This window comes from Heliconius melpomene, chromosome 4, assembly GCF_056956725.1.
Source record: "Heliconius melpomene rosina isolate 202511_hmr_F chromosome 4, ASM5695672v1, whole genome shotgun sequence".
In the NCBI taxonomy this organism is placed as follows: Eukaryota; Metazoa; Arthropoda; class Insecta; order Lepidoptera; family Nymphalidae; genus Heliconius; species Heliconius melpomene.
In genome coordinates, this window is record NC_140392.1 from 1,363,070 (window position 1) to 1,389,914 (window position 26,845).

Here is a 26,845-nt window from a genome sequence, read left to right on the forward strand (position 1 = left end):
TAAATTAATTAAAAGACACAGTTAGTACTTCTTTGACAGGCTGAGGCTGTGGGTTCTAACTTCATTTAATAATTTGAGATAATATTAATAACCTTTTCAACGCCATATATCAAGAAATCAATCAATAAACTTTTCCTGATTAGAATAGACGATTTGGTGAATATACGTACTAAGTAATTAAATCGCAACATAGAACTCGGAAGATTTATAAATATTATGTAAGTACTATCAGTGAAATACATAAAATGAAAAAAAAAGAAATGTCAAATAAAAAAAAACCTTTTTTTTCTACAGCACAGATGATAAATAAAACCCAAAAATTTCGAGGTTAATTGTTTTATTTGTCGTATGTGAACGCAACGACCGTCAGGTACTAACACGCAACGCCGCTACATTTATTGCTATTGCTAACTGGGTTACTTTGATGAATAGTTTTGGCTGAACCAAATTACAAAAAATGGCACAATTTTCATCAAAATTATAAAACACCAGCGAACCTCTTTCATATTCTAATCATTGTAATTTTAACAATTCGTAGAAATATTTATACATCAACTTAATACTACAAAAATACAATCAATATCAAGACTAAACTTCGCTTAAGTTTCAACAATATGTTATTTATAACCTGACGGGTATAGCACGTTCATATTAATTACAATGACAAATGATTCGCCAAAGTTACAAAATCCAAAAATATATTTCCTGATCAAATTTAAATAGAAGAATTTATTCGATTTTCGTTACTCCAAACATTAAATTTAAGCTTTTACAGTCTCGCATAAAAGTTATGCCACTATCTTCTAACAATGTATACAATTTGTATCTGATTTATGCCCAAACAATGTTTTAAAAGAAAAAATTATTAGTCTTGTTAAGAATGTACAATAAAACTTTTATAAATATATAAATTTGCATTAAAATTAATAACAAACTAAAGTAATACACTTGGTAGCTGCCATATTTACAACAAACAGATTACAAGAAATAAATAAAATTTGGTCGATTATGAATATAAAAGTTAGTGAGTGCAACAAAAATCTAGTAGATGTGCGTATTTAACTTAATTTGCATATAATTTTCTACAGTTTCTAATATTTTCACTCCTTTTAGTTCACTTCCTATATACACACATTAACATTCATTCACATTCAATTTACATAATAAAAATGAAGTACAATTTACTTTAATACATGAACGAATTATTCGATACACTCATTCATTCATTAATAATGTACTAATAAAGAAGAATATTAATATTAACTAATTCTAGAAAGTACTATAATTTTGTGATTTGTTCATTATTAATAAAAAAAAAAACAAATACCTAATTATGTACGTATAACACAGTCAGTGTTGCCTAATATCTAATACAATACAAACAATAATATACAAAAGTTATACAATATTTAAAAGAAATGGTAACAACATAACAATGTTACTATTATAATAATAAATTAGATATATTCTAATTATAATAATTATTAATTTGTATAGAAAATAAAAATTATGGAATTTAGACGGAAAGCTAAATATTGAGAAACGTATAAACATTTTAATAAATGGAGCTCGAACCCACGCTTTTTGAAAATCGTCGAAGCACCGACTAAGCCATACCTTTTTTACAGCTTCACGCTGAATCCCGCACTTAGCAGGGTAGGCAGAGGGAACCTAGTGTTAAGACATTCCGTTCCCCACTTTCTGCCGAATTCTGGAGGCAATGCGTGTTGGGTGGCAGAACTCAACGCCGCGCTTAGCCTCGACACCAGAGCGAAGAAATGGAAATAAATGTAAATAAATATTTCACTTCCTCGAGTGGGGATCGAACCAACAACCGTCGCGTTACAGTCACACCCTTGTGCCGCTGCGCCACGACGGCTCTACCTCGACCTTTTTTACGCTACGTCGAAATTCTTATACGTTTGTACATCTACATCTTATTTATGTAGTGAAAGATTTTTATAAATTACCCCTACCCAAAGATAAATGATCTAATAAATTTATAAGAATTATCTTGGCGAGAGGTAATGCCATTTATTCAGAATTGTGTTACATAAACTATATGTTGTAAAAGAATATCAACATATTATATTTAATATCTACATATATTTAAATATAAACTTTATTTAATTTATTATTTTTACCAGATTAAATACGTTAATATTCAATGTATTAAAATTTAATTATCCAAGTGAAAGAGTCAAGTGAATCTTTCTGAATTCTACTAAGTAAGCTTTATAGCCACAAAACTTGTAACAATTGTATAGAAGAGTGAAAATAGATAAATGCTAATCACGTATTATATAATAAACACAGATTCAAATTCAAATATTGTAGAAACCCGATTATCCGCCCTTAGTTATACGGATTCGCGATTATCCGCCCTATCAATCTACAAAATTTCAAAATTCAGTCGGGTTAAGCGGTATTACTGTATATTCATATAATAATATTTCACTTTTATCCCTTATTGTTTTACTTTTCACCCTTTAAAGTCACAAAATTAATAAATATTTACACCTTAGCCTGAATTTTATTGCTAAATTTGTTTTATTAACACTCTGTGCTTGAAGTGTTTAGCATGTTGCATATATTTTAAAATCATTTTTATTATTTTTCATAACAATATGTGATAATATATAACTGGTTTTTGCTAGTAAGTAATTGTTTTAATCACTAAAATTTATGACATTTTTTTTTATCTTAAAGAATAGGGGACCTAATGTTAGACACTACATTCCCATATATATCTTAATATAATTCATTAAGATATAGATAGAATGGCGCATTTATAATATACACAGTAATTACCAAAACCAGTAAAAGTTGCATATATTTTAAGAATAATATCTATAAGATTATTAACTTAACATCAAAGCCGCTAAAAGTACTCAAATTCAATTCCTTCATATAACTGGCTGGCTAACATTTAGAATTAAGCATTATAACTATATACATGAAAATATATTAAACTATGTAATACTTGTCGAAATAATGGCTAGTTATATATTTAAATACTTATTTATACAAAAAAGGGCACTAAGTACACTAATATGTTTAAGTTATACATTACTATTACACAATTGCTCGAACCAAGTTGTTCAGTTTTTCGACATTCCAATGTACGAATTTATGCATTGTAGAACAATAGGATTTTAATTTTATTTGTTTGTTGATTTTTTCAAAAACATTTAAGGTAAAAAATATCTAATGTCATCAAAATTAAAATACATATATCGTGCCCTCTGAACGTAATGTTATAATTCACAAATTTATTGTTTTAGTAAAACAAAATCCTACAATATCTTAGGTTTTCTTATAATGAGTCGAGAGTTGTAGAAATCACAAGTTACAAGAATTGTGAGACTGAGAATTTTAACTCCTAAAGGCGCTGTACGTTTTGTAGAAAAAAATGTTAAAAAGTGATTATAAATTATAATCATGAAAACATGATTATAATATGAAGCATTACATATTTTGTAACAGTTATAGATTTGTTGCTAAGTGGACAAATTTTACATATGTAAAACTGTGTGGTTTGGCATTTAAATAGGGGTGTAAGTTAGAAGACGTCTAAATAGATCGTGGGTTAATTTCTACTAATACAAAAACCAATTATGACCCAGAAACTATTTTTAATACATATATAATTAATATAATTAAATACTTAATCAGGTGCATTTAACAAAGACTGTGAGTCCAATAACTGACTTGCATCTATAAGGCTTACTTGCATAGAGTCTAGGTTTCTGCTTATTTCATCGTTGCTCTTTAAACTGAAAGGGTAAAATCGCGTCACAATAGGAGTGGGAGCGGGTTCGGACGCGTCGGTTTCACCGTTGGAATGCCGGTTGAGGATTGAGAGGGAAGTCAGTTTGTCGTTCAGTTTCTGTATCTGTAACAACCATATTTTTTAATTAATTATTATGTACAATTTTTAATTTTTTATATTGTAACAGTTTTATGATATTTAGATTCGAAATCCCTTTTCAGTGGGTGTCCACATTATGAAAATAAACATCTGTCCAAATTTGACGTTTCTGCATTAGCAGTTACGTCTGTGTTTTCTAATTATAAGACCCTAATTTTAAAAATGTATGTTTATTCTATAGCCTGTAATACCTAACGCGATACACAACTAACACAAATACATTGTTCATATATGAAATCAAAAAGCTAATGATAAATGTATTTTTTAAGTGTCAAGATATTCCGTTGCCCATTTTCAGTCAATTGATTATTAGTGCGCATTGCTTATTGAGTTATTAGTTGATAAATGTATTAACTTAGCTTTCCACTGTATCCCTAATGGAGTAGGCAGAGAGGTCAGAGCGGCAAACGCTACGATGTCTACATACCGCTTTCGCCTCATCCACTATCATCAACCTCTTCATACATGTCCTCTGGTGGGTTATCATGCTTTTTATGTGACCTTCCTCCAGTATCTTTGATACTGTATTTTCGAAGGTCAACCGAAGTCTCCCCCTACCTCTCTTACCACTAATAATGATACATTTACTGATGCACCATATACATTACGTATTACTATAACAAAAACATCCGTCACCTGATCCCGCACCGCGCAATGGAACACGTAGTACTGCACGTGCCCGGCGCGGGGCGCGTCCAGCGGCGTTAACCACCGCTCGTAGCACTGCGCCCACACCTCCACGCCCGCCACCGACGTGCACGGGGTGAGACGCGACACTCGTGACACTTGTGACACTTGTGACACTTGTGCCGAGAGACGGCCGCCTTGGGCTTGAGCTAGTGGAGCAATTGTTAGGTTTTAGTTATAATAATATAAGTATAATTAATAATATAAATGTCATAATTTAGTAGGATAAAGGGAATAAATTATTTATATTTTTTAGTTTTGGTAAGAACACGAAGTTGCGTCATACAGTTTTGCCACACAACGTACAATGTCTCGAAAATTGGAAACTAGAAATTGGAGGATCAGAATGTCAACACTAGCTAAAAAATACCAAATGACTTACAATGCCTCTGCGTTGGTGGCGTTTTAATAGGCCCTGAATACAATGGATTGTAGAACAGTGCGATATCTTGTTCGGAAAATTGTTCTTCCCAGTCCCAGAGCGGTCTTTGAACGAAGTTCTAAAAATAAATATTTAAAATTATTAAAAAACGGAAATTATTAATGAATATTTTGAATATTAATTAATATAAAATCTATTACGAGTAATATATAAAATAAAAATTATATTATAGACTAAAATAAATATAATTTAATAAGTTTCTAAAATTAAATTAGATACACCTCAGCTTATATTTTTAGATTGCAGCTCAATTATTAAATACTACTATTACTAATTTTTTTTTATAAAATGTAAATAAATTACTTAAAATGTTTCCAAAATTAAAATGGAAACACGGACACACAATATCGCATCCACACACCTACACACACACGCACGCATACTCTTCAACATAATTATATTAAAAGGATATTACCTTAGCGACAGCCAGTTCTCTATCTCTCGGACAATTAAAGAGGAAAGTATCAAACAAGTGATTATGGGCACAGTCCCACAGCGTAGTGAGATAAGTCTCCGTGAACTGGAAACTCGCGGGGAATTGTCTCTGTAACTGCCATACACAATCTAGGAACAGTAGGAAAACTGGTGCGGTCTGAGCTTGAGGTTCCCGTTCTGTTTCTTCTTTTGAGGTTCCCGGACGGGGTAGGCCAAATCTGAAATTGTAAGTCTTGTTATATTAATAAATTTTTTTTTTGTAAGAATAAAAAAATTACTCTCAGATTTATTTAATTATAAAGTCAAAAGGCATCTTTAAAAATTATTTTTAGTTATAGGTTTTTTAGTTAGCTCATATTACTAGCAACTATTAATATCAATAACATAGTAAGTATAAGAATCATAAAAGTAGAAAACCACTATAATTTAAATGTAAGAACCTACAAATAATACAAAAGATACTATTAATATGATTTACTAGGAACCCTAAAGTAAATATATAAGTTACACAGAGTTACAATTCTAACCTGTCACAAAATGGATGTCCGAGTGCGACCCATTCTTTTTGTATGAGCGATTGAAATCCAGATATAGTTCTAAAATGTTCATCTAGCAGCAGTTGAGTGAGACACGACACAACTGCACAATAATCTACCCCGTCACCTGGAAAATTAAAAAGCATGTATGTTAATAAAACAGAATGTGTTAAATAAACACACTTATAAATATTTTTTTCGTTTAAATAATAAAAAAAAAGTAATAGTACGTTTTTTTTAGTGCGTGTCACAAAGCAAAATACAAGAATATAAATAAAAATTATCTGTAATAAATGAAAAATATATGTATAAATAAAAAAAACAACATTAATGTATACAAATCACATTTTCGAGTTCAGCCCTCCAACATACAAAACTTCGTATTAAAGAATAGATAATTCTCTCAAACGACATTTTTCTATTCCGTTGCCTGTGCCCATGCCCCGCTAAATGCGTGAAACTAAACATATAAACCAAGCCTACTAACCTTCCTGTAAAACGACAGTAGCATTGTCGCACAGATGTTCAGCCGCGTCGTCCGCGAAGGCGAGGCACGACGCCACGTAGCGCAGCCACCGGCTCGACTCCAGTATGGAGTAGTACTGGGAGTCTTGCATCTGGGACAATTTTATACTATATAATATACATATTCTGTGAGGAAAACTTCATATGAAATCAGCTTCACGCTGTATCCCGCGCACAGCAGGGTAAGCAGAGGGAACCTAGTGTTAACACACTCCGTTGCCCACTTTCCGCCGAATTCTGGAGGCATTGCGTGCGGAATTCAACTCCACGCTTGGCCTTGACACCAGAGCGGAGGAATAGAAATATAAATTTAAATAAATATTTCATCAACGTACCCAAAATCCCGGTAGCGTAGTAGGCGTACACAAATCGGCTAACTTCTTAAAGGACATGTGCAACGTGGCCAATGGTGGTAAGGTGAAAGTCGATCCGCTGTTATTAAAACTGTTTCCACATAAATATATCACATAGGGAGGCGTAAGTTTTGGATGGGAGCGACGGACCTGGAATTAATAAGAATATAATCATAACATAAGCAAAGCGAAACTAATAACATTATTACCAAACAAACTTTTAATCTAAAAAAAACATTTAAAACTTAAACAATATAACAAGAAAAGAAACAAGAAATACCTGTTCCAACAAAACACTTTCAGCAGTCGCCGACTGCTCCGTAGGCAGTAATTCACCACTTCTCAACAAAGCCGCACCTTTACTACTACCCCATACCCATATGGGCACTCTACCCGACCTGAAATGTCTCGCCGTTTCTATCAAATTACAATCGAGAACCGAACTCGGTACTATCAGGGTTTCACCAGCACTGAGCATGAAGGCATCTGACGTCCCATTAATACAAGTAATTCTCCAATGTGGACAATCACATCGTTCTAACTCTCTTTTCCAGTCGCCAGGTCTTTGAAACATGTTCAGGTCTGAAGGTAGAGTGGGGTAATATGGTTCTTTGCATTCGAAGGCGAATAAGAGATCGTGTCTTTTGGGGAAAGCATGGTGGAGGAGAGCTATGGCAACTTGTCTGGCGCTGCCTATGGCGGAGTGCATGAAACTGAATGTCAGCACTTTCATATTCTGTAATAGATATTAATTAAATAAAGAGATTAAAAGTTTTCTTATTTCTTTGGTCTACAATAAAGTACAATCTTTTATCACGATAAGTCATTTTTTAGGTTTACAGTGTATTCCGCACATAGTAGGGCAAACAGAGGGAACCTGAGAACCCTGTGTTAAGACACTTCGCTTCTCATTTAGGTACATCCGAATTCTGGAGGCATTGCGTGTAGAGTGGCGGTACTCAACGCCTCGCAAAAAGAAACAAAAATAAGAAAATGTCGAAAACATTTTTCTGACAGTTATAGGTAAAAACAGCATTTTTCTATTGACTTCCATACAAATATAAGCAATTCAGTAAGTCCCAAATAGTAAGACTTATCAGAATTTTGCATTTGACAGTTATTTACTAATCATTTAAACAAATATCTCATATTGAGTCATTGAGTTCTCAACTCAACACGCAATGCCTCTATAATTCGGCAGAAAATGGGAAACGGAGTATCTTAACACTATGTTCCTTCTGCTTACCCTGCTTTGTGCGGGATACAGCGGGATTCTGTATACCTACGTAATTTATGTTCTGCAATTCTATAGAGCATTGCACAACATGTAATAGGAGACTGTAAAACAGGCGTCATATCATAACACCGTCTGTACTGTGTTTCAATATAATACTCAAATAGCACATGCTTAATAGTAAAATAGCTAATAAAGTAAAATGATTTATTCAGTTATTTTCTTTTCTTAGTTTCTCGCATACAGAACAGAACGATACAATACGATATTTTGGAAGAAATTCATATAAGATTTCACGACATTCCACCAATTTTTGAGCAGTAGGTATAATTTAAGCGCATCGTTTTATTTCAACCAGGAAATTATAATAATTTAAATAAAATCTTTCCCCCAAACATGGATGGAAAGGGAAATGGAATTGAAACGAGTGTACTGAATAATAAATATCTAGATAATAAAGAAAAAGATAGACAGAGAAGAGATACTTAAGAAAATGAAAAAAATATATACATCATTCACCTTACAAACAATCTGTAGTCCCTTACACTTGACGGGCACGTCGGAGCGCGGCAGGAGACGCCGTCGCCGCGTGGGCGTCCCGTCGGTCTGCCAGAGTGCTCCGACACCCGTCAGTGGCACGTCGAACACGCCTACCAATTGATTTTTTTGGCCACACTCCTGTAATATTAACATAATTTTTGTTAAAGACATTTTTAAAATACATTTTTCATTAGAAGAGAGGCGTTGAGTTCCTTTAACTGAAGAGAAAAGTTGAGTGGACTATTTTCATGACGCTGTTTCCCGTATATAACGGGATAGGCAGAGGAAACCTAGTGATATACACTCCGTCTTCCGTCTTCCTTCGTGTAACACTCCGTCTTCCCAAGACTTTGCGTGTTGAGTGGCGTTGTGCTTTGATGAAAATAAAAACTTACCAAATAGAAATAGAACTTTTATATTAGTATAATTTTCATTACTACATACTATAGTTAAATTGATTATTTATTGTAAACTCACGTCATTGCCAGAGACATCAAGCGGAACGAAGGACAGCTTGTAGTTGGTGACGAAGAGTGAACCAAATCTGCCGGACTTGCGCTCGCTGAGGGGCGCCAGCATCATCACATTGTGCGCGGGGCCCACGATCATTTCGCCTGTGAAAATGTTACAATTTAACGATCTGTAATAGCTATAGCAGCATATAGCAGGGTAGACAGAGGGAACCTAGTGTTATCACACTCCGTTTCCCACTTTCCGCCGAATTTTTGATGCATTATATGTAGAGTGGCGGAACACAACGACACTCTACAAGCTTTATAAAAAAACGAAGAATTGAAAATATTAATAAATAATAAGTTATTTCCCCGAGTGGGGATCGAACCTACACTTCAGTCACACGTTTGTGCCCAGCTAGCTGCGTTACGACAGCCTATACAATGTTCAATGTAGCCTGTACAATGTAGTAAGTAAAATCTAATTATGATAATTTTGTCTTTTATACATTAATTTCAATAAGCATATTAGTATTTGTTTAGAAACTTGGTCGACCTTGAAAATTAACATTGAACTAGATATATTTTTTAAACAAATCCGTAATTGGCGTAAACAGCAGTGACCGTGAAATTAGGTGACTCAAAGAGTTACCGTATTCCACAGCGTTAAATATTTAGACATTATTCTAAGATGTTATATATTTAGACATTGTTTATATTAATGTAAATAACAGAATAATTACGTGAAACTCGTTTACCGGTTAATTTTAAATATTAATAATTGCTTGTAAAAATAAAAAGTATAAAATTTGGTACCTTTTAAGTAATCTTTTTCAAATAAGTTACCGAGTGACTGAGACATAACGCACAGTCGAAACTACTGAAGAGAGACACAAGCGTGCTAATGTAAACACGATAGGTTGTGGCTTCAATTTCAGGAATTAATTAATGGAATATTATAATAAGGGATCGTCATAACAAAAAAAGCCCTAACGTAGAAAGGATTTCTCTAAATTCATATGGAAAAAAGAGAAAATAGGATTTTCCATTTTATGTATTAAGTGTACGAAAGATGCGGGGCAACGACTAGTTTAAAATATAAAATATAACTAGAGATAATATGAAAAACTATTTTAAATATGTACGCATAGTTATAATTATTAATGACTCATAGAGTGGACAATAAATAAAAATGTCAAGTGCAAACGATAACATAATATTTTTAGAACATCGTTATTATGAATCTTTTGTTATTGTATGTAAACAAAACATATTTAAGTAAAATAAATAAGTTATAAAATAGAATAAAAAAATAACTTTTCACTCGTTTATATAAAAAATGCAAAGGGAACCTAAGCAATGTCGAATGTAAAAGTCAAAAACTGATTGGCATCAAATTAATTTTTATTTATAGACTGGTCGTCGTCGTCCACAATTTGTCTGCGTAGACTATTAGACGTAAAGTTAGGAAAGAATCTAACCTAACCGAACCTAGACGTAAAGTTTTGTGGAGACACTCCCCATATTGAGGCTGATAAAAGACTTTGATCAGATTCGAGTAAAGATTTTTTTTTTACTTTTTAGTTAAAATTTTTTTGGTAGTAAGATTTCTGGAGTTGGTACTACACTATTTTGGAGATGATACAGTGGTGGGCAGGAGACCATTAGCCCACGCGGAGCCGCAGGACAGAGCTAACAATATAATATTATACTTATTAATAATTTATATTCGCTAACTGGCCTCGATTGCAAAATGCAATATCTACTATTACCTATCTATACCAGATTTAGAGATATCCGTAGCGGATTATATATATATATAAATAAATAGTCTCGCATAACTCACGTCTGTTGTGAAAAATAATCTTGCGATAAGTGAGTCATGCAATAACGTGGTATGTTCTGTAAATTTACACATAAATAATCTAACACATATTCTCTATCTTGGTACACAGCGGAGAAGGCAGAGGGAACTTAGTGTTAAGACATTCCGTTCCCCACTTTCCACCGACTCCACCGAGGCATTCCGTGTTGAGCGGCGGAACTCGACGCCGGGCTTTATGACTTGGTGCCAGAGCGACGAAATGAAAAATTTAATAAATAATTACGCAATAGGTATCGAAAATTGGGCAGTGCTAGGGGAACGGAGTGTCTTAACATTAGGTTCCCTCTGCCTACCTTGCTATGCAGAAAAAAAGACCAGACAGAAGCTGTACTAAAAACATCCTAGTTTCATTTTGTCAGTTCGCAAGGAATATTCATAAGTCGGTCGATGTCTGTGCTGAATATAACCCTCTAACCTGACCTATAGTATATGAAGAATAACAAATATTTTACTGATTATTTTATTATTGTTGTTGGTGTTTTTATAATCAAACTGTTCTATTTTAATTGTATTATGTTTAATATATCACATTGTTATAGTTATTTTTTAATACATTAAGTCATGCGTATATTATGAACTAACCTAACCGTTAAGATTAACGAAATAACTTGTTTTCGTAATTTAATTATTTTACCTACTCTTTATCATTCCTTGTACTTCTTAATTAATGAGTTCCTTAAGTAGGAACTCGAGGAATTATATTCATTTTCCAGCTTTGGCAAGACAAGTCGAAATCGGGCAGAAAAATGCCGGTTTCGACAAGGGACAATCTAACAATTATTTCAAAATCGTAGTTTACTTTATTTTTTTGAGCTTCATTCTGTATCCCGCACTTAGCAAGAATAAGGACAGAAAACCTGGGTACCTAGCGTTAAGACACTTCCGTTCCCCAAGATCCGCCAAATTCTGGAGATATTGCGTGCGTTGCCATTAGTGCATATGAAATATAAATATTACATATTTAATTTCCTCGAGCGGGAGTCGAACCCACAACTTTGTCGCATTTACAGTCACCAGGACTGGTTTCTTTATAGCTTTTCGACGTACCAGTTACTCAGTTAGCAGTGTACAAGGTATAAGTATGCAAGTAATTCAGGGACAGGTGGAGCTGACGGCTGTTGTTATTAGTCATCTGGTAATAAAATTCAAATGGATCATTGCTCTTTTATCATATACCTAGTAGGTATATATATAGTATGTTTATTTATATTAAAGCAAATGTTGATTTAATTACAAAACGGAGTGCATAATTCTTTTACGTTACGTAGCGCCAGTACAATTTGGGGATAAGAGAGAGGAAATGTACTGATGTAGTTTCCTTAACTTTTTTTTTATGGAAAAAGGACAACGCAAACGAGCGTTCGGGTCACTTGATGGTGATCACCGCCGCCCACGACCCCGTGCACCACCAGAGGAGCTACAGGTGCGTTGCAAGCCTCTGAGGTGGAGATAGACGCGCTTTTTGAAGGTACAAATATCGTACCGACCTGGAAACACTGCCGCGGGTATGCCATTCCACAGTTCCATGACGCGTGGAAGGAAATTTCTACGAAACCTGGATTATTTTTACTGGACCCTCAGAAAGATTTGTATTAAGAAAGTAAACATTCGAGTGGGATTCGAATCCACTATTATATTAAGTCAAATACATTTTTAAGTGCACCACTAGTTCTTATTATATTTGTTTAAAATAGCTGTATTTATATGATGTAGTTTTATTTACAAAACAGTGAAGGACCTGTCTTTTCACACTGAGTTTTGAAGTAGGTGAGTATAAGCAATAGGATATAAGTTTATTTACACTGATACGCGATACCTTGGTATCCGTACATCGGACATACAAGAAAGTTGTCATTGTTATGTAATAACTCGTATCTTATGTATATATCTTATTATATACAAAAGTCTATTTTTCCACATTTCCAGCAGATAGATAGGATACACTGTTAAGACACTTCGTTCTCTGTTTTCCACTTGAATTGACGGAGTTAAGCTCCGCGCTGTCTTAATAGAGTTGAAAATCAAAATAATTAAATGTTTTAGTACTCATAATATAAAAAAATATATTTTTAATTAAAATTTATAAACATCCGTAAAAGAATTAAACACTGTTTATAAAATTGCTTTACCATCAACTTTTTTATTTAAAATTCTAAGAGAACAACGACCGAAATATTTTCGCGGTGACGTAAAGTAATTCCCCAAACCCCGGGTTCAGAGCAGATGCGTAAGAATCTACATAAGGATAATAAATACCATATACATATAATGAAACAAAGATTCGGGGAATCCTTATTGATACTATTTTTAGTAAGTAGTACACCTAGCGGGTGACTTAATGTGAATATCCTAAAAGGTTATTAAGCAAACAAGGCTATTTGGGTTTTCAATGTTTAGTTTGACCATAAATACAATCCTTCATAATGAAGTGTAGTTCACATAATTATTTAATAATATATATTTTTTTATATTTCTAATGTAATCAAATAAACCATTAAATTACTTAATATAATTTTATTTTTACTTAATTTCCTAAAATCAAATTCCCCTCAATACGCAATGCCAGAATTCGGCAGAAAGTGGGGAATGGAGTGTCCTAATTCTAGGTTCCCTCTGGCTACCCTGCTGTGTGCGGGATACAGCGTGAAACTGGTTTTTTTTATGATAGTATTGATAAAATATTTCTTACACAACATAGTCGTAACTTAGCCACTATATCATTTATAACTTTAAAAAAACGCACCTGGCCTCAAAGCACCCATATCACAAAACGCAAACAACATAACGCTATCAACTCGCGAATGAGAGACCCTTCGTTAATTTTTCTAGCGTTAAAACAAATATGGTGCTAATGAACAACAATCAATTATCGATCATATTTTAATACTAGCATAAAGTCTATGATTCCATAGCAATATTTATGTACGGATCTCTTCATATACGGCGATACAGTTAGCCGCACGCAATGCATACGTAATTGAGTTATTATTGTCATTTACATCATCACTGAAATGTGGTAACTTGTTGATATTACCTATACTATGTTTTATATATTACCTGTATTTGAAATTAAGAGGATAATTTAGTTCGCTTAAGATGTCAGGTCCTATTTTACTACCAATTTTTAGCTGCAGCTCTGCCCTCATGATCAAATCGATAAATAACTAAGGCTATAAACCGCTGTCAACTCTGAGATCGATTTTAAGATAGCCTTTTCATTGATAAATTATAACCCATGAACGAAAACGAAACTCCAGAGTTGAGAGTAGTTACTAATACAGATCTAAGAGTTGTATATGAAGTATGCAACACAAATAGTTAGAAGCTGAGATAATTCTGACCGCATAAATGTTATGTAATATAGTCCAGGAAGGCTTGCAAATGTCAATAATTTAGTATGGAATTATAGCGTCTGGTCATTCTTTGTGCCTGATAACATTGAAACAATCCATAAATTATAATAAAAAAGTATTTGCTATTACAAAGAAATTTTACACATAAATAGCAGGTGGCAAACAATGAAATTCAATCATCCATAGATAATTGAATTAATTATAATTAAACAAACCCAATGTAATTAATGTAAGGCTTCCTTTATATACATGGTAATTTAAATGAAGTACCTTGTAATATTAAATATTTTTAACATTTTTAAAGTGTTGTTCTACTCTTAAAGAAAAATATTTTTAGAAGACATCAAAATTTGCATGCAATGCTTCAGAACACAACCATCCAATCACTCTGATTAATAGAAATTAATCACAAAGCATTTTGGAATTTAAGTCTAATTTGTTTATATTGAAATCTTAATTCTCATACCAGCTAACTCCACCCACCTGTGTGAAAATTATAAGAGACATTAAAAACATTACAATATTATTAACAGACCACAACCACTTATGAAGATAAATAAGTTATGTTGGTAAATAGTCAAACTCAAGAAACATAATATTTTGAAAAGTGAAGTGCAAAAAAAGATAATGCTTTCAGCATCTTGTGTGAAGTTAGCTGGTTTGTAAATTAAGATTAATAAAGCATATTCTTAAAAAAATACCTTTTAGGTTGTAACTTATGAAATATATAACATTTCTTGATCTAAATATTTTTTTAAACTTAGTTACATTGTAACATACTTCATACTTCTCTTTATTCAAATAATCAAAATATTTGATTTCATTAAGCTTTCTTTTTTGAATTGACTGATTTCTTATTAGAAAGATTCTTTAAATAACAATATGAATTTTTTTTAAGAGTACAAGTAATAGCTTACCATTTAGAAGCTTTGGTTTCAATTCCTGGACTGAACCATTTTTCTCAGCAGGCTAAAATCAAATAATATATATTTTATTTACTTTGTTATAAAAATGGAAATATAGTAATTTATGCAATCATTATAATACATATTATATTTTTAAAAAATTACTATAAAATATTTAATTTCCCAAATTTATAATATTCATACCTTAGGTGTTATGTAGCTCGTGAAATTGTGCACTAACTTTTTCTCATTCATTGTAATCAATATGGTTTGATTATAATACCCACTGTTGACCCACTTTACCTTATACTAAGTTAATTATCCGATTAAATATAGTATTATATTTTACACTAGGTAATATAAATGTTGGTAAGTAGTACGTTTAGGAGATATCCACATGATTAGGATTTATTTCACTCAGATTTGATAACAATCATCCTCACAAACATTACACGCACAGATTACGAACTAATGAAATATTTTTTTATTCATTTTTAAACTGTTGGCAAGTAAATTAAACTACGCGTTTAAAAATATTAGATGAAAATCATTTCAATATTCTTTACACGAAAATAAAATATTACACAAAATTATATGTTTATCGATAGTATCATGATATTTCGACGCAACGACAGATATTTCAGTGTTGCCTTTTATGTTTTACTTCAATTTATTTTTATTTACTTTGTGTTGCTATTTATTTATGAAATTCACTTGTGCTCCCAAGATATATAATTTTTGCTTTATAATATTATCTTCTATTAATTTATACAAATGTTACCTTCTTACCAAATCACATTTTTATAAGGTGGTTTAATAATACAAATAAAAAAAACCATACAAACACTACATTATTTGTGTTTTTTATAGTCTGTGCAATTTTAATACAATCTGTAGTTTAAAAAGTTATGACTGTGTGCATGTCTTAAAAAATGGCGAACGATAAATTTTTGTTCATTGATTAAAAGCACAGTTCTGTAGTATAATTTATTTTATTTTGAATTTATTGGTGTAACTCTAATTAAATAGTGACAATGGCTGATGCATTGGTAGAGCGTAGGCCAGCTACTCGTTTTTTCTGCCACAGGTGTCTTGTTGAATTTGAAAATGTTCTGCAGGTAAAAATCAATAGTATTTTAGGACTATAAATCCAATACATTTATACTGGAATTTCCAATTATATTGATCATCCACTACAGTATGTCAAGGTCACGCTTTAAAATTGTTGCATCCTAGTGGAACCTTTTGTATAATTAAATTTTATCAATTTCTATTGGTGCAACCGGTGTGAAATTATGATACGCACTTAACTCGTGATAGTCAACAGTAATAATAAAATACTTATTACGGACTACGACAATATTTTGCGGAATTACACAAAGTTACATCATAGTATTATTGTTATACATTTAAAGAATAGCTACTATTTTAAAAAAATATTTATAAATCACTTGGCTTACGGAAAATTGTAAGCTTTAATTGCGTTTCAGTTATTGAAAAATAGGAAAAATTATCATATACCTTACATATATATCCTTGTAAATTCAAACATAAAATATCTTATTAAGTATAAAATTCTTTAATTTAATTCTTATGAAATATTAAATTTTATAAAATATTATTCCAAAAGAAAAAAAAAATTTGAAATAAGACATGTGTAAAAGTAATCTTATTTCTATATTAAGAAATCATAGCACAACAATACATCTCTGTAAACATGATGATTGTGGAATAGATTCCCATTCTTTGTAATGAATTATTTTTATTTAATCTCTGGTAACAAGACAAGACATAAAAGAACCCCACGGTCTTAAGGCACTCAACAAGCAACATCTTGACATTTTGGATTGTGCATGGGGAAATGGAGTGTTTACACTACTATCGCTCTGTCTGTGTGCTATATGTAGGATAGAGGAAAAAAATTATAAAATAAAATGTATATTCATATTTTTCAGGATTATACATGCCCATACTGTGAAGGTGGTTTTATCGAACAGCTGGATGAAGCAGCGGAAGCTATGGCTATGTCCAGTGATGACTATAGCGATGCTGATATGAGTAATATTGATGATATGAGCAATATTGATGATATGAGTAACTTAGATGATTCAGATGAAATCCAAAGACTTAGGGTAAATATTGATTTTTATGTTTAAATTATAGTTTAAAGTCTATATAGCAATACCAATACTGACACTGACCTAAAAAACAGCAAAACAATTGATTTTGACGCTATATACAGTACATTGTAAACAGATTGATCATATATTGAATGGAAATATTACACAATTATTATTACATGCAGAGCTGCACTCTAACAATACTAAATTTGAAATATTATAAAGCTAATGCTAACCTGTGAAGTATAGTTCTAGGCAGGAGGAATCTTTAAAACATTAATTAAAAATTGCAATATTTTGTACATTTAAATGTAAATACTAATTATTTATTGTTTTAATTGAACATTTTAAGAAATCTTTAATAAAATCTTTAGATCCTTATCTGTGTCTATTATCATATAAATGTAAAGATAAGGAAACAATTTCATTTCCTATAATATTAGTTATGTATATTATAATATCTTTTACGGTTTGAACTGTTGCCCGGACATAGCAACGTAGACAGAGTGAATCAAAGAGATTTGAAAATTTTGAAGTTGTGATACTATTTGAGCCTAGGTGTGGTATATAGAAAAAAATACAGTGTATTACAATAATTTAAAGATAAACAAATGTGCAAGAATTTGTAATTTGATTTATTAAATTTAAATAATGATTTTTAATTTTCAGAGTACACCTCCAATGTTGAATGATTTAGCATTTTTAATGTCCGGTGGTCGTTTAAGTGGTGGTCGTCGGTAAGTTTTTCATTACACATAAATTTTTTAAATGAATATAAAACTACTAAATATAAAACTATATATAAATGAGTCTATTTATAGTTTTGATTAGACAACAATCATTAGAGATACATATATATATAACATGGTTATTGCACTTATTTTTCTTAGTGGTACAAATCCCACCGCAGCCAATGGATCGTCAACGAGTAACACGCCTAACACGGGCGCAACGAGGAGGCCCACCCTCATGGAGGAGCTTGTATGGATGATAGGTGGTGGTCGGCCTTCAGCTGGTGCCATGACGGCTGGAGCACCCTTTGTACTGGTCGGCACCCCAGGAGACTATGTGTTTGGAGGAGATGGTACGATGCCACATACTAGTTTTGTAATAAGATAATTTTCATATAAATAACGATTCTTACGATGTATCTCTTTGGCTCAAAAAGATAAAAGCAAACGAGGCCAAGTCTGTAAAGCTACATTCACATTAAGGAGAGGCACTTGTCTTTGTAACATTGGGGGGCTATGTCTGTTTGGAGGAGACGGTTTAATACCATATATATTTGATTAAAATATCGACCTACCCGCGGCTTCGCCCGCGCAAATTAAGATTTTTTTTACATTAACATACATGTTAATCCTGTAAATGTTAATCCATCCTCACAAACTTACATAATATTAAAGAGGAGTGTCTGTGAATTCTATAATAATGCAATATTAATAATTGTATATTTCGAAGACAATGAAACTAATACTTATTATCACACATATCATTATCGCACTGTTAGGAAGTGTCTGGCCACACTACATTGTGGTTTTTGGTACAGTAGGGCTGGTATGTTGTGGCCACATTGAACAGACAAATAATTTTGACGTTTCTAAATTTTTACACATTGTATTCCTGATTATACATTGGGACGAGAATAATCAAAAGTAAGAACAAATCCTAAATACAAATCTGGCACAACCTTCTAGGGCAAGCTTCAGGGCGGTCGCGACTCGTCACAGCCATCGTCAGCCATTTTCAAAGTAAAACAGAATAATTTTATTAGGTATTTAAACATTAACTTTACTGAAGGTCACTCGTGGCGCAGCGGCACAAGCGTGTGAGTGTAAGCGCTACAGGTTGTGGGTTCAATTCCCTCTCGAAGAAATGAAATATTTAAAATTTCACGAGGCAAAGCCTTTTTGAGTTCTGGCACTCTACACACGATGCCTTCAAAATTCGCCTTAAGGTGGGTTTTAACACTAGTTTCCTAGGTTCCCTCTGCCTACCCTATGTGTGGATGCATAAAAAACTTTATTAAATAGACAAACTAATCATTAAAAAGCTATAAAATTCACAATTTAACAATGACATTTCAGGCCTCGATGCAGTAGTGACTCAGCTCCTCGGCCAATTAGAACACTCTGGACCACCTCCGCTACCCCGAGAACGGTTGGCGAGCCTGCCAACTGAACAAGTGACAGAGGAACAGGCCAATGCTAATACAGCATGTTCGGTCTGTTGGGAGAACTTCCAATTAGGTTTGTATTTATTTACTGTAATAGAATAATTAGATCAATTAAAACTTTCTGGACTCAATTTGCAATTGGGTTTACATTTTTTGGCTTCACACCCTATTCACCCTACAGAGGGTACCTAGTTTTAAAATTGTTCCCCAGATTCCCAACCCGATTTTCTGCCGAATTTTTAAGACCTTAAGTGCAGTGTGGCGGAACTTAATTATTACTAGCTATGCTTTGTCTTGATATCAGAGGGAGGAAATAAAAATGAAAATATGAAATAAATCCATTCCTTCGAGTGGGAACCAAACCAAACAACCCCTTTCGTCATTACTACTACTTACTACTTGAGTTTTTTTTTATACTGTCAAACTTCATTTTGACTTGAGTACCTTTTTAGAAGCTAAAGACAAAATATTAAATTTGTTTAATTTTAACAAAAAAGGGCAATTCATTTTTCATTATCTAGGACTTGAACTTTTTTTGTTGATCCCTCCCTTACAACACAAAAAATATATGTTTTTAACAAACACGTTTTTTATAAATCCTTTATGGTATGGACTAGTCGTGGCCTGTGGATTGATGATGATGATTATATTTTCATTTATTTGTTGTGCACCCAGTCGCAAGCAAGCCCGGCGTTGAGTTCCAACACACGCGATGCCTCGAAAAGTGGGGAATGGAGTGTCTTAACACTAGGTTCCCAGTGCTTACCCTGCTATGCAAATTTTCTTAAGAAAAATCCTAAAATCAAATCTGTGTGACTCATTAAATATACTGTATATTCGCAGGTGAAACAATATCCCGCTTGGAATGTGAACATGTGTACCACCAGACCTGCATCACACCCTGGCTCCAGCTTCACGCCACCTGTCCGATATGTCGTAGATCACTCTTGCCCCCTGAGGAGGTGTCCACAGCGACCACTACACCAGCAACTACTACTACTACAACTACTAGCAGTACTACTACTAGTGCCACACCCACTACTACTACTATTGGTGAAGGGCAGATAAGGATATGTATGTAGTTTTTTTTGTTTGTTAAGTGTTATTTTATATTTAGGAAAGAAAAATACTTTAAATAAACAACAAAACATATCTATGCTTGAACTTTAATGTTTTCTTAAGTCTTCTTAAATTACATGTAATTTACTCAATTACATTATATTTACCTATTTGAGCGATATCTTTTTTCTGCATATAAAAGAATACAGCAGAGAACCTAATGCTAAAACAGAAAACAAAAAAAAAATTACACTGTATGTTGCATTTAGCCAGGCAAACAGAGGGTTAGCCAACCAAAGCCTAGTTTTCATCCAATTTTCGGGACATTGCCTGGTAACTTAACCTGGTTATTAGAGTGAGTAGATGAAAATAAGTCACTTCCCTATGTGGGAAACAAACTCGGCTGCGCTACAACAACCTTTTTATTAATACTTATTTATCCCACCAGCACCTCGTGTAGTGATACGACGAGCAGCCGGACGCCATCCCGGTGTGTTCCGAAGGTTCCAAACCCAGTGGGACTCATTCAATGACACCAGTACATCCTCATCACCGGCTTCCTCCATCACTACTGGTGGAATATGGGCACCACAGAACAGGTCCGGCAGTTCAACTGGATCCAACTCCTCTGTCAACAACGATAGAGATCGACAGTACAACACTGATATGGATTGCGACTAAGTGTCTGTGATAGTGATGTCTTGTGAATTGTGATGTGACTAGTGTTGCCAGCTACCAAAGTGATGTGCTTATTTTGGTGTATTTATAGTGGCTTGTTTTGTTTGTAAAAGCAAATGAGAGACAATCATAACATTTTTTATTTAGTTGTGGTGTTTAGGATGCTGGCAACACTGTGATGGGAACTTCGAAACATTTGTGACAGTTGCCATTCAAATTTTTCTTAAGTTGTTTTTTTTTTAAAAACAATCACTACTTCTACTTCTTTCACATTTCTACTTCTTTTATTTATATTGCAACATTGAAAATTTAAAAGTCATGTATAATTTAAATTGTATAGTCATTGTAAGTATGGCTGCAAGTTTTAATAGTGTTAATTTATATAAAACTGTTTCTTGATATAAATTTATTATCCTTATCAAGGGCTGTCTGTCCGTTTGTCCAGTCCATACAGATATATTGTTGTGTGTATATATAGAATTAAAGTGATTAGTGATACCTTTCATTTCTTTTAAAGGATAGTTGTTTTAAAAGCAAAAGCAAAAAATGCAGTAAATTTTCGTAAATATATTTTAAAAGATATTTGCTTTAAAAGAATTTAGACCAAAAATTTTGTAGCAAAAAAATGCTACAAAACTTTCGTCGATCTTTTACTTAATATAGATGATTTAGTATGTTTGTTGTTTTAAATCATAATTTCTCATGAATACAGTTCAAATATTGTCTGTTATGCCAATATGAGGCGTAATTTTCAATTTAAACACTGTTAAAACCTCAAGCAGCTACTTTAGTATAACACTACCATTCTTCTATATAGCTTTACCACTTATTTCGTGTAAATTATGTAAATATTGTAAGTATCTGATTTTGTTTACATATTAAAAATTTTTTGATGACTCATGTACTTTTAATTTTTAGTTTTATCAGCATATAAAGTTGGTTAGCTAAATAAATTACTCAATTCATTTATATAAATATATTATAGTACACATATATATAGACAGTAAGACAGTATGACAGATTCTTTACAAGAAAATAAAAGATGCATGAAGAATAAAAGTATGTATATGTTTCAAATGGACTGTGATACTGTCATGACTGTCTGTTGCAAAGATTTTTTAATCTAGTTTACTTCCATACTTACTTCCATAAACACAAATATTACATAGAAATACAAAATATTTTTTCAGCCCATTAAAAAAATCATTATTTATAAATTTGGTAGCTTGAAGAAAATTCATATGATGCATAAGAAGCAATGTAGATTGCAAATTATATAAGTTAATCATACAGTATGGTTGTCGAGTTGTGGCCGCCCTGTTGTTAGAATGTCTTAAGTTTTCGGCATTGTTTATCTAAAGACTGTATATACCAAAAAGTTAAGGTAAATTTTAAAATCTAACTGGTATTGCAGCCATCTACAGCTAACTTTATGGTGGCCACAACTCGTCGACCGACGACGCTTGGTCAGTTTATGGTTGCTTTGAATGTAGCCGTTTTAATATGTCAGTGATAGTGATAAGTGATATATTGGAATACCACAAAATATTGAAAATTCTTAAAAATAAAATATGACTGATTACTACATGGAAAGTTATTGCACCTTCTATATTGGAAACAGTAAATTTTGGATTGTTTTTTTTTAAAGAGAAATATTATGAATACAACCATAATTTAATTGGATCTCCTTTTGACAGTAGTTCTCCTATTGTACAAGTTTATCTCTTACTTAGTGTACAATCTTTTTTGTATGTTCTCCATATAACAGTATGTTGGTGAAGTAAATTAAAGAACTCAGAGAATCGAATGCAAATTAGAGAACATTTTCATTTGGTTCTCCGATCTTATTAATTTGCTAAAAAAACGTATCTTAGTGTGTTGATATTTTGCATAATTCCGTAGAATACAAATGCACAAAAATTGAAGCTAAATTCAGAGTAGCCATAAAATTTACTATTGATCATAATACATACACATTACATCAATTAGCCAAAGTATGGTCGACGAGTCGTGGCTACCTTGAAGCTGGTTGTAGATGGCTACACAAATTCGAATTCAGGACTTTTTCTAATGATTATTCTTTCTATTTCTTTTCAAATTTACACTGGGTTAAGTTCAAAAACACTGACTTCAAAGCGGCCACGAAACATCAGAAACATAGGAACTGTGTAGCGTAAATTATTTATATATTCGTCACATTCAGCAAAAAAAAATTTTTATTATTATGTTGGGGGAAACAAGTAACAAAATAATATTTAAATATTTTATTAATGAACTTGGAGTGACATTTTTTTGTAATCATATGAAAAAGCATATTATTTTACACATATGCAACATTAATTCTTATGATTAGTAGATCCATTGCATAGAAAAGGGTTTTGTTCTTTTATTAGTTAATATTATTATATAATCATTTTAAAATCATCTAGAGAATTAAGTGTCTTCGTTTGACACTTGTTTATTCCTGACCTGCTATATGCGAGATTTACGTTTACATTACATTTGTGTGTATATAATCAGTTCATTTCAACATTACAGATGATATTTTCTAAATAATTTATTCACATATTGAAATGCGGTTGTTCTATGAACTACACCGTTCACATGTTGCTAAACACTAGCTCTAATTATAGTTCCTATAATAAAAATTAAAATACTTGTTCAAAATGCTCTATTAGTTGAATGTTTTGCTCATGCAATGTTTGCCGTTATTAGATTTGAAACAAAAATATATTTTCATTTGCTTCTTTTTCGATAAACCAAGAGGGTGGTTAATTTTTTTGCTAAATACACTGTGGTTGTAATATATTTTTATAGTAAATAAAACAAGCACAAACTATTTCTATTTATTATATCAATAAGACATTAGCTGGTAGAGCATTTTTATTATGCATTTCAAATTTTAAATCTAACGCATATACGACACCAAAGACTGACGTCTTAGTGCTTTAATATACCAAAAGAGGTAAAATTTGAAATTGTATTTTATTAGAACACAAAGCAATCGTACCTGTTCGGTAACAGTAGATATATTTAGTGACATTCCTTAGATGTGTCATATTTATATCCAAATTGCATAAATGACGCCATATTGTGCATAATTTGTGTTAGCTGTCTTTTAAACACTTATTAATAATGGTTAATAACTAAAAATGCTATTTTATGCATAATCATAGAAACTACTACTTGTTCAAACTTTTTTTATTAAATAGTTCATTTATCGTAGGAGGCTATAGACTATTATTTATTATATATTCTTTAATTGTTTTTTAATTTTGTCATAGATTCGAAGCCGCAGATATAAAGTAATATTTTTTTTTAAAAAATGGTATAAAGTGCCATCTTCTGGAGAATTATTGTTCTAGCTACACCTTTGATAATTTCGTAGTTTTTGTACAGACGGCGCTGAAAATCTCCATATTTTATGATTATTTTACAATTTGAGGCCAGTCGTGGCGCAGGGGCACAATGTCTTCTATAAAATCGACTGGTTTGATCCCCACTCGAGGAAAGGAAAAAAAAATTAAATTGATATATATTTTTATTTTCATTTCGAGGCAAAGCGTGGCGTTGAGTCCCGCCACTCAACACGCAATGCCACCAGAATTCGGCGGAAAGTAGGGACCGGAGTGTCTTAACACAAGATTCCCTCTGTATACCCTGCAGTGTGCGGGATACAACGTGAAGCTGATTTTGTTTTATTTTATTTTATAATTTGTAACAGTAAACGTATGTTAGATTCGGGATTTATTAGTACATATATTTAATTCTTTGGATTTTTTGTATATTAGGTATTATAAAAATATAAATATCGCAAAATATGGCGTCCTTTAGTTAATAATGTATGTAACGTGAGATCATAGTGCCCAAATAACCATGTAGAGCAAGAATATCCAAGTATTTATACGCCAAACTTGCATAAGGACACGCGGTTAGATATATGCCGTAATGTTAACCGTAATCATACTGTATTACGTTTTTTCTTGATTTTTATACATTTTGACCTTATTTTATGAAAATAATATTTTAATACCTTGAAAATATTAGTTAATGAAAGGCTCAATAGATGGCGTCTAAAACAAAGTCTGTACGTTTAATTTCTTTTTAATACGACTGACGTAATAATTAAATCTCTGTAAGTAGATTTCTACTTGAAATTATATGGTGAAATATAATTTGTTTATAAAAAATTTTCCATTTGACATAATCTTTTTGATTTTTAAACGGTTTTATTTAAAAGAAATAATTGAAGTATCAAACACGTGTGTCCTATATATTATTTTGTATACAGTAACAATATGATGAACTGATAACCTTAACTTAGAGGCAAAGAAATATATAGGAAGAGAAGTGCTAGGATTTAAAGCGTCATATACCTAATGTGTACAGTTGCAGTCTTACAGATTGTATAAAATTTATATACATATGGAAAATGTATATTGCATTAAATTTAAAACTTTCAAAATAAAACAATACGTTCCATATCTGTGTTACCTTATTCTGTTATTCCTTTCCCTTTTTGTGTTAAGTAATTTTATAATTAAATTATTTGGAAATAATGAAGTTTGGAAACTTTGTATTTATATTATAGGCAACTTACCTCATCTTCTAATAATTATGTGTTTAAACAATAAGTCTAGCCAACGACCAGATCTTCTAAAACATATTTTCGATGTTTGGATGTCCAGTGTATGTAAGCAAGGGGGGACATAAATAACTGGCTACTTCTAGCCTTTGGCGATGTCTTCTGAATTCTGCCCCTTAATAAACAAATGCGAAAAGCAACTAACGCCTATTTAAAAGTAAAGGTCGTATTGTTATTACTCTCGTTTTAATTTTTCATATTTCTTTTTTCTACACGTTTTGATTTTGATTCCAAATTTTGACATTAGACTGAGAAAATAATTTTGTAAATATATACCTACAGGCTGTCGTGGTACAAGGGTGCTACTGTAAACGTAACGGCTGTGAGTTCGATTCCCACTTGTATAATATTTAATATTTTTATTTCTCCGCTCTGCTAACAAGGCAAAACGCGGCGTCGTGTTTTGCCTGACGACACGCAATGCTTCCATAATTCGGCGGAAACTGGGAACGAAAGTGTCTTAATGGGAACGGAGTGTCTTAATACTGGGTTCCTAGGATTCCTCTGCTTTCTCTGCCCATCTGCTCTGCTATGTGCGGGATACAGCGCGAAGCTAAAAATATAAATCTACAAATATTATAACATAATCACCTTGCTTAGAATAATATTCAGCTAACCTTTAGTAAATTCCAAGATTCCTAGCCCTGGGGCGGGCAGATGGTATATATTTCTTTTTGCCAAGTAAGAAAGTGTCGGTCAGTGGCTCCAGGTAGGCAGGTGCGCGGGCACGTGCGTCGGGTGGGTCAGTAACTTGGCACCACCTGATGCACTCGTTATCCGTTAGATTACTTCTATTCTATAGATTAGTGAGTTTTATTGCCTTTGATATATGCAGATGATAGTAAATTATGTTTAGTAATTATAATATAGGGAAATGTCATAATTTGTG

General features: G+C 32.4%; 2 protein-coding genes across 3 annotated transcripts; one reads left to right on the forward strand and one right to left on the reverse strand.

The window, feature by feature from the left end:
• Positions 1-320: 320 nt before the first annotated feature.
• LOC146539361 (myotubularin-related protein 10-A) lies at positions 321-15,905 on the reverse strand. Of its 2 annotated transcripts, XM_085185223.1 has the most exons (12): positions 15,483-15,905; positions 15,291-15,342; positions 9,161-9,297; positions 8,663-8,821; positions 7,190-7,645; positions 6,892-7,059; positions 6,519-6,648; positions 6,023-6,158; positions 5,476-5,713; positions 5,001-5,118; positions 4,568-4,767; positions 321-3,895 (listed from the first exon to the last, which is right to left on the reverse strand). In XM_085185223.1, the coding sequence occupies exons 1-12, from the start codon at positions 15,531-15,533 to the stop codon at positions 3,668-3,670; spliced, it is 2,073 nt and encodes a 690-aa protein (XP_085041349.1). In that variant the 5' UTR covers positions 15,534-15,905; the 3' UTR covers positions 321-3,667. The 2 variants fall into 2 exon arrangements, with proteins under 2 accessions (XP_085041349.1, XP_085041350.1); XM_085185224.1 differs by lacking the exons at positions 15,291-15,342; positions 15,483-15,905 and adding an exon at positions 13,764-13,807.
• A 266-nt stretch (positions 15,906-16,171) lies between these two features.
• LOC146539362 (E3 ubiquitin-protein ligase RNF115-like) lies at positions 16,172-25,793 on the forward strand. The gene is made up of 7 exons (XM_085185227.1): positions 16,172-16,396; positions 17,234-17,410; positions 18,068-18,135; positions 18,289-18,482; positions 19,486-19,647; positions 20,418-20,648; positions 21,082-25,793. Exons 1-7 carry the CDS (start codon positions 16,313-16,315, stop codon positions 21,312-21,314), a joined length of 1,149 nt encoding a protein of 382 aa, XP_085041353.1. The 5' UTR covers positions 16,172-16,312; the 3' UTR covers positions 21,315-25,793.
• Positions 25,794-26,845: the final 1,052 nt, after the last annotated feature.